Source organism: Octopus bimaculoides, chromosome 18 (genome assembly GCF_001194135.2).
Source record: "Octopus bimaculoides isolate UCB-OBI-ISO-001 chromosome 18, ASM119413v2, whole genome shotgun sequence".
NCBI classification, from domain to species: domain Eukaryota; kingdom Metazoa; phylum Mollusca; class Cephalopoda; order Octopoda; family Octopodidae; genus Octopus; species Octopus bimaculoides.
Window position 1 is genome coordinate 17,959,333 of NC_068998.1, and position 14,102 is coordinate 17,973,434.

At 35.4% G+C, this 14,102-nt stretch overlaps 1 protein-coding gene across 11 annotated transcripts in view; it reads left to right on the top strand.

Moving 5' to 3' along the window:
• LOC106882892 (phosphatidylinositol 4-phosphate 5-kinase type-1 alpha) overlaps window positions 1-14,102 on the top strand; it is a 234,919-nt gene that overhangs the window by 167,366 nt on the left and 53,451 nt on the right. For all 11 annotated transcript variants that reach the window (XM_052974610.1, XM_052974612.1, XM_052974613.1 and 8 more), the window contains one exon: window positions 13,165-13,367. In XM_052974610.1, the coding sequence (XP_052830570.1) occupies window positions 13,165-13,367 (203 nt within the window). The remainder of the gene's footprint in view (window positions 1-13,164; window positions 13,368-14,102) is intronic.

The window sequence follows — 14,102 nt, forward strand, 5'->3', positions numbered from 1 at the left end:
ATATATAAAATAAACTTGAATCTTGTTAAGCAGTAGGATATATTTTTAAAATTGGTATTAAACTGAACCTTCATAGCATTTATGAACAGGGATTTTACATGTTTTAATATCAACCCCTTTTCCCCTTTTATGCTGGCATGTAATGGCTAAGCTAGTTTTTATTACCATATTCCATATATCTGTTTGCTAGCTGAATTCTTTCATACTCTGTTGTTAACCATTCTAATTGTTGCATGTTTACATTACTAGAATCTCTTTTCTCATAGGAAGCTGGTGGAACTGATATCCTTATGTATCCTTAATATTCAGTTTCTCTCTCTCTCTTTTATTCCTCTCTTACTTTCTTCCTTCTCTCTTTTTCCTTTAATCTCCCTTCTACTCTCTCTCTCTCTCCCCTCTATCTATCTCTGTTTCTCTCTCCTCTCTTTCTCTCTCCTCTCTTTCTCTCTCCCTCTCTCCATCTATCTCTTTCTCCCCCCCCCTCTCTCATACGCACACACACACACAGACTTGATCAGAAATATATCCTACTATATTTCACTCAGGTTTATCCTATATAAGTGCCCAATTATGTGGTTAAGAAGTTTGTTTTGCAGTCATGTGGTTTTGCGTTTTATTCCACTATATGACATCTTGGGCAAGTATCTTCTACCACAGTTCACATCAACTTATGCTTTGTGGAATTTGGTAAACGAAAATGGTGTGGAAGCTTGCCAGAAGAATTGTCACTCTTCTTGGATGCTACATATAATCTTTTGACTGATTCAACATCACCATCTGGCCTGTAGCTGCCTTGACGAGACTGTATTCTTATAGAAGCATTGGAGCTAAGTTTTGAGTCTGAGGATCATTTCCTTCCACCTGTCTCAGAATCATGGTTGCTATCTTTCCTCTAACTAAAGTTATGAAAAAACAATACAGAATTGGCTGCTCCATTTACAGTTTGAGTTCATTGGGTTATATTTCTCGTGTATAAAGCTTTAAGAAAATGTATTCTAGAACATATCTGCTTCCTGTTTGTGCTTATGTGAACTTGTTTCAGGAAGAGTACATTGGAATGGTTTCTTTTTGCTTCTCCAGGTAAGCACAGAGGCTAAAATTAAAAAGGCAGGAGGAAATATTATGCAATTATCAAACATATTTGTTATGGAAGTAAAGTGAAATAGTTAAAATTGAGAATTAAAATTGGTTAATGATACTAATTAAGCCTGCAAATAGAATTTTCTATTCTGTAACAATTAAATGACAAAAATGGAAAATCTTGTGAAGATTGGCTCATGACAGGGCCAATCAATCTATGGTAGTATTTAGAGAAACCACTGAGAGGAAGATTGGTTGGTTTTGTGAAATGAAAACTAAGTAAAGGTGGTCCATTTTGATCAACTAATAATAATAAACGTGGGCATAGATGTGACTCTGTGATTAAGAAGTTTTCTTCCCAATCACATGGTTTCAGTTTCAGTCCCACTACATGGCACTTTGGGCAAGTGCCTCCAAATATAGCCCTGGATTGACCAAAACCTTGTGAGTGGATTTGGTGGACAGAAACTGAAAGAAGTCTGTGATGCACATGCAAGTGTGTGTGTATGTGTGCGTGCGCATGTGTGTGTGTGTGTGTGTGTGTGTGTGTTTCTTTGTTTTGATAGTGTGTCATAGTTGTAAATGGGTGTCACTGTCATATAAGCAGTGCTGTTCATTTCCAGTATTCTGTGGAAACCTGTCTCATGATGGAGGAAATATTACTTTACTTGGCAACTGTTGAGGGTTGGCCACAAGAAGGGCATCTGGCCATAGAAAATCTGCCTCAATAAACTCTGACCCAAGCATACATGGAAAAGTGAATGTAAAATAGTGATGGAATTCAGTCTGCATAGTCACAAAAAAAAAAAAAATGTTCAATTATGAAATAAGGGCAGTCATTTGTGAAAACTCTCACTAAATCACTACAAAGAAACTACTTGGGAAATACTGGTAAACATATTGACAGTCATACAAGATTCACTAGCTTCAAAAGTTTTAGAAACCATAATATGAAGAAGAATGCACTGTTCCAAGTCCATCCAACCCTGCTTGCATGAAGAAAAAGGATGTGAAACCAATAGTGATAAGATGTTTCAGGGAGGGTACATAGGAATGGTATTCTGTTGCTTCTCCAGGTAAGCATGAAGTTAATGTTATTCATTTCTCATGAGTATTAGTTGTATAACTGACTTTTATATTAATTCTCAATTCAAAATGAAGTGAAATAGCTTCAGTTTTTTTTATGAAGGCAGTCTTTGGGGTGCTTATAGCATGAGGCGCCAAATGTAAGCCGTGTAAAATTAGTTCTGTGCAAAATCTAGCTTCTTATAAGTCACACAGTCAAATAACGGTAAGTGAACTAATTAATCAGATGAAATGATTGATGATTGTTGTAGCAATGGTGTCTATTATTAGTCAAACTCAGATTTCAAAGAGCAGGAACAAACACCTGACGCTTCAATTATTGCAAATTCGTTGTGTTAATGAAAGGATACTCATTATGAGTACTAGACGTTTTGGCACAGCCATTTTGGGCCCTCCTATTTGGTGTTGTTGTTTCAATGCTGATTTATTTGATATCAAGCATTTTTAATGTTTCTCTTGTTCATCCCTCACTCTCTCTAAAATGTGCTGTTGCCAAAACAGGCTCAACATTCAGTCAGCCATGCCAGATCACCAGCACCAAAACAACTACATCCAATCATCTCATTCTGACCTTCTATAATTGCTGCTAAGAACGATTGATGAGTTTAATTTTAAGTAGAAATATTTGGTTTATATGTACAGAAAACTGATTTTCATAGGATTCTTTTAAAAAACCTTTCTTTTTACTTTCTCCAAGTTAGTAGGGTGTGTACAAATTTTAATGTTTTTATAAAATATTTAAAAGGCAGTAGTCTACCATTCCTCCAGACAATATTATATTTCTATTGCTATATTTAATAGGAAAAACTGGAAGTCTGTTTCTGAGATATTTCCTCTTCTTTTTCTTTTCCTTTTCCCTCTCTTCAACTCTAGTTTCTAAGTCTGTTAGCTATGGTCAGCATCTCAAGTTATATTTTAAATCTTAGTTTATTCATTATCATTGTCATAACCATCCTAATCAGCATCATAGGAAGCATAGTGTTTTATATGATAGGAGCATATTTCTGGTGTACATATAGGATATTTATCCTGTATTATCTATTTTGGCAAATTATTTTCTAATGTTATGTCTTCAAGTATTCATAACCAACTTGTGGGGTGGAAGGCAATATTAATATTTTGTTTTTCAGATTTAACAAACCGTTATAGCAATAATATGGGTTAGGTTAGGTAGAATAAAAATAATTTAACCAAAAACCAAAAATGGGAGCTGGTGGATACTTTTTGAAACAGAATATCAAATTACTAAAAGCTTCAGGAGTTAATGAATGTTAATGTTTTCAAAAGATATATAGGACTCTGAGACTTAACTACTTTTTTTTTCTGTTAAACAGATCCATGATCAGTTATGATATAGATTTGAAACTGAAAATAATTGCTACAGATTTTTTTTGTCAATTTGAGTAATCTGATTGGAATTGTTTTGATTTTTTAGATCTGTCTGGATCTATGCCAATAATAGGAAGTATCTATTTATAACCATCATCACCATGGTTATTGTTGTTGTTAATGTTATTACTGTTGTTGTTGTTGTTGTTATTATTATTATTATGGCAAACTGGCTGAATTGTTAGCATGCCATGCAAAATGATTAGTGGCATTTTGCCTGTTTTTACATTTTGAGTTCAAATTCCTCTGAGTCAACTTTGCCTTTCATCCTTTCAGGGTCATTGAAATAAGTTCCACTTGAACAGTGGGGTCGATGTAATCAACTTATCCCCTCCCCCCAAATTGCTGGCCTTGTGCCAAAATTATTATTATTACTATTTTTATTAAGACTATTTTTGAGCAAAACATTTCATCTCACATTGCTCTGCAATCACTTCAACACCTGACATGTGTTGCACTGTGCACCTGTTCAGGCAATGTTATTTTGATCAAGCGAGTGAGCTTAATGTGCAGCACATACATTTGATCTTTATAAACAAATCACTTGTGCTGGTTATTCAGCAAAAGCTGATCATCCCATACTTTTGTCCATCATCAAGACAGTGAGCTGGCAGAATCGTTAGTGTTTCAGGAAGACCCCAAGAAATGCTTGACAGAATTTTTTCTGGCTCTTTCTGTTCTGAGTTTAAATTCTGTTGAGGTTGACTCTGCCTTTCATCCTTTTGGGGTCACTAAAATAAGTATCAATTGAGCACTGGGGACAATATAAGCAATTGAATCCCTCTCATAAGAAGAAATTTTCAGGCCTTGTGCCTATAGTAGAAAGAATTATTGTTAATCATTATTATTGTTGTTTATCTCTAAACTGCCCTGATCATAAACATTGACATTCCATAAGTTTACATAAGCTTTCATAAATACTTTGATTGAAAGCTGAAATTTTTATCAATAAAATTAAGACATTCTTGAGGGTTTAAAAAACCATGTCTTCCCTATTTAAGGGATGCACAATTATTCTCCCACCCCCCTTGTCATCTTCAGCAACTGGATAAATACTTTTATGAAAAATGTCGAAGTTTGCTGTTTGGAGATGGATAAGTCATGTGAATCTGCCTTGATAGACATGGTAGTGGTGATGCTAAAGCTGTTGTCTTTGAAATTTTGCTTCTCCTGAAGCTAAAACATGAAGTTATATTTTTTACATCTTTTGTTTCGGTCATCAGACTGCAGCCATGCTGGGGCACCACCTTGAAGAATTTTAGTTGAACTTATCAACCCCAGTACTTAATTTTTTGTAAAACCTGGTGCTTATTCTATCAGTTTCTTTTGCTGAATCACTAGGTTACACGGCTGTAAACATAACAACACCAGTTGTCAAGTAGTGGTGGGGGACGAACACAAAAGCACACACACATGATAGGCTTTTATCAGTTTCCATCTACCAAATCCTCTCACAAGGCTTTGGTTGTCCTGAGGCTATAGTAGAAGACACTTGCCCAAGGTGCCACACAGTGGGACTGAATCTGGAGCCATGTAGTTGGGAAGCAAACTTCTTACCACACAGCCATGCCTGCATCTACTTGAAGATTTTTTTTTTTTCTTGTTGAGAATTATAACAAATGTGTTGGTGTTAACTCTGATGCTATGGTGCAACATGGCAGTAATGCAGAAAACAATAAAACTACTATAAACAATGACAACAGTGGCACTTCCAACAACACTTTCAACAGTAGAAACAACAACTAAAAAAGAAGAAAAATAATGCACTGAAAGTTGGAAAGGATAGAAATATAAACACCAACAAGATTAACAACAAAAAGGCTGAGAATGTCAGTGGAAAGTTGAATAAAAACAAGTGATATTAGCATCATCATCAACAAGAAGAAAACAGAAACATTACCCACAGCAACAGAAACAACAAAAATATAGAAATCAACAATAACAAAACAGCAGTAACATCATGAAATATAACTCATTTGCAAAAGCTACCAGTACCTGCGTTTAACACTCAATTCAGTTTAAGACTGAATGTATAAGGTGAGTGTAACTTTATGTAAAGAAACCTAAAGTGATTGTGTTTCCAGAGGATTTGCTTGAATGTTTTACTAAGAAATAATTCCTACAAATGTGTTTCATTACTCTACTAATATGATGATACATAATGTGCTGTTGAAACTTAACTCTGTAGATTTTTGGTGGCAGTTCAGTTGTAGAGCGATACAGGGAGATAAGAGATTTGTATCCTCTTCCCATGAAAAATACTTGGGAATGCAGTCAAACATTCTGGTGTTACACTTGAAAATTTTATTAAAATTTCCAGTCCATTTCCATATCCAAGACATACGAAAAAAAATGATGGCAAGAATAGACGACAGAAAACCAAAATACATCAAAGTAGTGGCATCTCAAGCCACTGAAAATTTGGAACACAAAGACCATGTTTGAAACCAGAAAATGACCCAAATTGCTGCAGAGAATGAACTCTACAAGCTTGCAGTACTAAGCCTTTGTGAGACAAGGTAACTGAAGTCAGGACAGATGTACCTGACTACAAGGGAAAGTTGACTCTGCTTAGGGTATGAAGAGGACAATGCTGCACTAGATACTGAAGGAGTTGGCTTCATGTTCTCCAGTGAAGCAGCAGCATCCTTGATGGAATGGTCAGGTGTATCACCCAGGATCATCACAATCAGATTCAACAAGGATGGTATATTTAATGCAGTTCTTTCTGCAACCAACAATGAAAGCATTCTATCAACTGCTGTCTTCTATTGATGAAACTGCTGAGAGGGATCTGGTCATAGCTATCAACACCAATAAATTCACAACAACAATAGTGTTATTGACAACGACAACTACAACTACATCAGCAAAAGCGAATTGAAAATAAATCACAATTTCCTTTGCTTCTTTTGCAAACTCCTCTGAGGAGTGCCCTACCCCAAACAAAAAAGCATAAAACCAGCATAGGTATGTCATTGCCATAGCCTTCTTGAAGCATCTCATTTAGCCTTAAGTTGAACCAAAAAAAAAAAAAAAAAAAAAAAAAAAAACGACACTTTTGGGTCTAAATAGTGAAAGATCATCAAAATGTGAAAGTTTGACAGGCCAAAAGTTAGAGATGAGAAGAGTATGAGTGTGATGGATATGCCAATTCTAGATGGGTCTTTTACAAAACCCAAAACATATTTTACTCCAACACAAGTCATAAGGTAAGTGATCTTTTATCTTCGGCCAAACTTACTTGAGAGTGAGATGCACATGGTCTGGTTGGTGTCGTGATGCAAGGTCACCTGGGGAATTAGTAAACTTAAATGAAATACTTTAGCAAATCGTGAATTTCTATACTGCACTCTTTCACTCTGTCACTCATTGAACCAGTTTGTGTGGAGGAGCAGTGTTGTTCTGGAAATGTCTAATTCTCCAGGTCAAGATGATCTCTCTAGGCCTTGATTATGAGTTAATAGTTCTACCCGGTGAAGGCACACGGCTTAGTGGTTAGGGTATTTGGCTTGTGATTGTAAGGGTGTGAGTTCAAAAACTGGTTTGCATTGTGACCCTAAGCAAGGCACTTTATTTCACATTGCTCCAGTCCACTTAGCTGGCAAAAATGAGTTGTACCTGTAATTCAAGGGGGCCAACTTTGTCACATTTTATGTGATGCTGAGTCTCCCTGAGAACTTCGTTGAGAGTACATGTCTGTGGAGTGCTCAGCCACTTGAATGTTAATTTGACAAGCAGGCTGTTCCGTTGATCAGATCAACTAAAACTCTTGATGTAACCAACAGAGTGTGCCAGCTGTAGTTGTAGTTCTAATCATGTAACAGTAAAGTCAACACTTTAAGGTTAATAACCGTTTATACTCTAACAGTTAGATTTCTTTAAGTATTTGGAAATTTTCCTCTGATTGTCTTGCCTGTTAGTTAGTGGGAGATTGGAATGGTATCCTAGACATACACTGGTATTGTATGGGCATAGCTAACACAGGGGGTAACATTAAAAGCCTCTCTGTCATATTCATATGTTTCCAAGTGTTTAACCAGTATTGAATGGATTTCTCAAATGTACTAATTGTTCAAACTGCAGCAGCTGTTACTGGTTGTATTTAGGTAGTACATTTTTAGGTTATTGAATAGGGATGGTGTAGAATATCCACAATTCAATGTGGTGAGCTACACCGCTCACAGTTGGTGATCTGTATCGTATCTAGACAAGAATCCATTTACTGGAAGCTGAACATATACTTTTGGCATGCGATGCCTATAGAGACTGGATTAGCAAGATAGTTAAAGGGAAATTGACAGGTACAAACTTCAACAAGTAGTGGATCTCATCAAAGAAGAAAATTATGAGAGAATCTATTAATTTTTGTAAGGAACTATCATTAGAGAACAATAATTTAAAAAAAAAATTGCTAGTAGATAGTCTCAAAGTGGCTAATATGAAAGTCATTACAAAGTGGAAACAACATGAATGCATTTTGACCGCATTTTCGATGAAGAACACTAAGATTATGTTGTCCGAGCTAAACATGAGAGAATGAAAGCTGTTCAATGGAACTTAAGCAGAGGTGCACCATGACAACAAAATTACATTTTTGATTTGTGTCAAACTGCAGTGAGCATATGCTACTTATTTCCAAGCAGATGTATGCAGTTTTCCAGTAGCACTTTGCAAAGAACAAAGAGCTGGAGACAATGAAATTTGATGCCTATCTCAGCAGTCTGGCAGTGGGCAGTGCAAAACTCTGCAAAAAGCTGATTCCAGCAACTGAAACAGTGGATACTTGGACCAGCTGTGTTAGAGGCACAAAACTGATACTGGATGATCTGCTCTTCAAGCTTTATTACTACATACCATATTTGCTTATTATTGTCATAACAGCTGTATACTGCAACTGACGGGATACTTGAAGCATTTCCAATTGTAAGAGCAGAAGAAAAGTCATACTGCTGTGTAATGATCTGAACAAGGGGAACATACTCAACTGTTTTAAACCCATAACTCTATTAAACACAAAGTTAAAGAGTGTTACTAACGTTGCTCAAGAGGCTGGTGTTTATACTCAAAAATATAATTGGAAAGGCACAAACCTGTGTGATCCCCTAGCAGGTCTAGACACAACAATCTCTACCTCACATAATACATTGCAGAGTGGCTTAGGAATAGACCGGGCTTTAGTGAAGCTCTGATCAATTTGGATTGTTAATATTAGTATGAGCTAAGGCAGTGAGCTGGTAGAATTGTCAGCATACAGGGCTAAATGCTTAGCGGCATTTTGTCTGTCATTATGTTTTTAGTTCAAATTCCACTGAGGTTGATTTTGCCTTTCATCCTTTCAGGGTTGATAAATTAGGTACCAGTTGAACACTGGGGTTGTTGTAACCCCCTCTCTGAAATTGCTGACCTTGTGCCAAAATTTGTAGCTAATATTACACTCTGAGTGCAAATCTTCTGAAGTCAACTTCACCTTTCATCACTCTTGTGTCAATAAAATAAAGTAGTAATGAGACCAATGGTAATAATGGGTATTGATTAACCCCCCTCTCCACAAAATTACTGATCTTGTAGCTTGATTAGAAACAATTGCTATTAATATATTAAGAAAGTTGGTGGATTGGTTGAATTGCTAAGGTGGTGGGCAAAATGTCTTGTATTTGTTTTAGCCCTTTACCAGATTTTCATATAGATTTTGGGGGTTGATAAAATAAGTACCAGTTGAGCACTAGGGTCATATAATCAACCTACTTACTCCCCTAAAATTGCTTGCCTTGTGCCAAAATTTGAAACCATTATTATTGTTGAGTGAGAGAGCAGTGCATGCTATTCAAGTGACACTGGGGAACAAATATACAAAGCTCAGTATACCCATCATGACTACCTGTCTGCTTTAAAATAAACCATGTACTGACATATGAACCTGTTTGAGATAGAGCTAGAAATACTAAGGACTGTAATAAACCATATACATGAAGATGCTTGGCTCAGTGGTTAGAGCATCAGGGTTATGATCATGAGGTTGTGAGTTCAATTCCTGGACCAGACTGTGTGTTGTGTTCATGAGCAAGACATTTTATTTCATGTTGCTTCAGTTCACTCCGCTATAGAAATGTGTTGTAACATCACTGGTGCCAAGTTGTATTAGATAACATCAGTGGTGCTGAGAGGAGTGGCTGGTATGCATAAACAATCTTTTCTGGACTTAGGCCTTGGAGGGGAACTTTCTAGGTGCAATCCCATGGTCATTCATGACTGAAGGAGGTCTTGTACTAATATTCTTTTATTCTTTTCAGTCATTTGACTGCGGCCATGCTGGAGCACTGCCTTTAGTTGAACAAATTGACCCCAGAACTTATTCTTTGTAAGCCTAGTACTTATTCTGTTGGTTTCCTTTGCTGAACTGCTAAGTTATGGGGACATGGACACACCAACATCGGTCGTCAAGCGATGGGGTGTGGGACAAACACAGACACACAAACATATTACACACACACACACACACACACACATACACACACACACACACACACACACACACACACACATGTATACAACGGGCTTCTTTCAGTTTCCATCTACCAAATCCACTCACAAGGCTTTGGTCAGCCCGAGGCTATAGTAGAAGACACATGCCCAAGGTGCCACGCTGTGGGACTGAACCTGGAACCATGTAGTTGGTAAGGAAGCTACTTACCACATAGCCACTCCTGAACCTATATATATATATATATATACACATACATACACACACACACACACACACACACACACACACACACACATATATATATATATACACACACACACACACACACACATATATGCATACATACATACATATATATACAACAGGTTTCTTTCGGTTTCCATCTACCAAATCCACTCACAAGGCTTTGGTTGGCCTGAGACTATAGTAGAAGACACTTGCCTAGGATGCCACGCAGTCATTACTTTTTTACATTAAGCTCTAAATGACATCACATTTAATATAATATTACTTCTACATTATACATCACAAAGCAGTTTGCCTTTCTGTTGGTTAATTCAAAATTACTTCAGTTTCTGTTTTATATTTAACCCTTATAAAATGGCTGGGTTGATCGATTGGTCCATCATTTTTTTCTGTTAGAAAGAAAAGCAATGCTGATTTTCACCTTTATCTAACTATTGAGATTCAGGTATACATACATACATAGACATATGCATAAACACACACATACATACCAACATATACACAAACACACTTATACACACACACACACACACATTTCTTTTACAGATTTTAAAATGATATCAACCTTGTTCTTGGTTTCATTGTCTTCATTGTAGAAACATCAGAAAGCTTTGACATCAAAGGTCAGATGACATCATCTGACCTTTGTCATTATTTGCTGTGAAAATAATTAGTTTTGCTCCTCTAACAGAAATCTTCACCTTCAACAATTCAGTTTTATCTGAATATGTTTATAATTTCCCCAAAATTTTTCTTATATTTTCTGTTGCAGTTCCAGGCACACTGACAACAATTATTATACAAGTTTTTTTTTCTAGTTCTTTTATTCCTAATAATAATTGTTGTTTTATTATTTTTTATGAAGTTGATATGGTATTGTTCTTTTATTAAATTACCACGATGAAAATTATTCCAATAACGTACTTAATGTATTATAGTTGTATTATTATACTTATAATTAATTCTGTTCTTTTAATTGCACCTCCAATGTTATGTTATTGTTAATTTTTCATCAAATTGTTATATATTTTCATTTTTTTAGTTAAGGATTTATTGATTATGGATACATCCTTTTTGATTTGTTAAATATTCTTACATATTTTGGACTTCCCTAATCTGATATCTAGGGAGCATTCAATAACTTTAGTGGAGGCCTATTCTTTTTTCTTGTTTATTTTTGGTTAAGTTATATTTCAATTTTCAATTTCTCAAAGTGATTTTTGTGTATGTGTGTGTGAATGGTGGGAATTTGTCTAATATGTGTGCGTGCGTGTGTGCATGCATATATATGTACACACACACACACGAAATATAGTAGTTAACTGTTTCAGTGTGTGTATATATATATATATATATATATATATATATATATATATATATATATATATATATATATACACACGCACATGAAGGGGTGCTGAAAAGCTCCTGGCTTTGGGTAAAAGAATACACAAGAAGATTAGTTAATTATGATTTTATTCAACATATCCCCCTCTCAGATCCACACACTTCAGTTTTTCTAAGCCCTGTAAAAGAACTCAAATGGTTGGGCCTCCAACCAGGCCTTTCATGATACCCTTAAGCCAGGAACTTTTCAGCACCCTTTTATATATATATATATATGAGAAATTATGATAAACACAAGTTTATATCTTTTGTTCCCTGTCTATGTTTCTCTGTTGTGGTTATTTGCATCTTCCACAATGAGTGTTCCAAGTGCAGTTGGGTGCCAAACCACAACAGTTCATCAGAGGAACACTTTATTGCATTATGTTACACAAACCAAATGCTTATATATGTCTGTGATTAATGTGTCCAGATAACACCGATAATTTCTTACTGGTAAAAACGTTTTTTATGGCTACATATAGTATCTCAGATGTTACATATTAGAATCTTCAACTCAAAACAAGATAAAGTAACAGAAGAGAACCATGATATATAAATATAGCATAAGCTGGTAAGAGTAAAGGAAACCAACAAGAATGAACTAAGATGAATATGCCAAATAGTTAACAAGATATTTGTGTGTGTGTGTGTGTGTGTGTGTGTGTGGTTGCTATTGCGAATATGCTGAAGATCATTGTATCTAAATTCATGGTCACTAGTGTGAAATCATGGTAATTACAGGCACTATACACATGCACATACATGCACACACACCTGCACATACATACACACACACACACACACATACGTGCACATACACAGACACACACATTGCTTAATGTGTATATTAAGTGCTTTGGTGTTTTGTGCACACATAAAAAGAGCAGCATCTAATCATGCTTCTTACACTATATATACAAAAACTAGAACATCTAAATACATGCACATACACACATACAGTGTTCAGTTTATTTTTAATTATGTCATGTACTTATTGTAGGTCATTTAAATGTTCATTAAGTTTGTAATTTTACTTATATCATTTCCATAAAAGGTTTAGTGAATATTAAGTTTTATTTGTCAAAAGAATTATTACTATTGACTAAATATTTTATTCATTGCACACCTATTAACATTATGAAGTTGCTGAAACTATAGATTGGATTCAGAAGGTGTTAGTATTTTCTCCAATCTTTCTGCTATCAGCTCTTCACTAGCTTCAGCTTTTACAACTGTTAATCAACTGTGACTAATTGTCATATACACTATATAATTCTTTGTTTTATTGCAACTTCCTGTTCTAAAATGTATGCATATATATGACTATGTTGTCACTCATTAAAATTCTTAATGTATTTCTGTCAGATTATTTCTCTATATAATTACTTCTCTCCCTAATATAATCATGTCTTTTGTTCTTTCCTATCCTTGTACGTTACACAATTACCTCTGCTTCATATTTATGAGTAAATTGAACTCCATTTCAGATCTGATATGGTATCTAATGCATCTTCTAGTCCAACCTTCACAAGATCTGACATGTGTGGAGGAGGAGTATTACCTCCAGCTAGCAGTTTGGGTCACTCACCTCCACTCAGTTTGTCTGAGTCTACACCTACTCATACTGAGTACACAGAAGGTACACCGAGCTATACAACCTCAAGTCCAAGTTGTTCCAGTGATGTACTAGGTATGTTATTTAATTTCAGTGTGTTTAATGTAATGATTGTCAGTCATGCTATTGTGGGTCTTTCGTTCCACCCTTTCAATGTTTTTCAAACTGATGCGTGCTAGTGGCACTGTTAATCTTGTTACCTGTTAGCTGGCTTTGCTTCCTACCATGCATGTTTCTGGTGTAACAACCCCTAACATTGCAGTACTCAGTGTATGATTTTACACTGAGTTTCAAATGTTTCAGGGCTTGGAGTATGATAAAAAGAAAAGGACTTGTCCTTATGTATATTTTTTTTTAAAGTTGCTGCTGATCTGTAGTCGACATTTTGTAGCAATGGTGTGCATGAGTGCATGCATGAAACTTTATATACTCCTTATATGTGCTTGCAATCTAAACATAGTTTGAGTGTCAGACAAAAGTAAATCATGATACTTTTACTAAAAGGTTCTTCCTTATAGAAGAAAATATAATTAATCCTCTTTTTCTCCCCCCCCCCCCCATTTTTTTGTAGCACTCACTCTAACAATATTCACTTCTGACATTCTCTTAAACATATTAATTTTTATTCTTTATTAAAATTCCTTTTTTTTTTTTGTTTATTTTTAAAAGATCTTTTATGTTTTAAAATAATCCTAATTAGGAATGCATGACAAAAGATTTCCATGAGTTGAAAGCACTGCAATATAAACTCTATGGACTGACCATAAGAAAATAAAACATTAACATAATAAAATGAAACTTCCCAAAAGT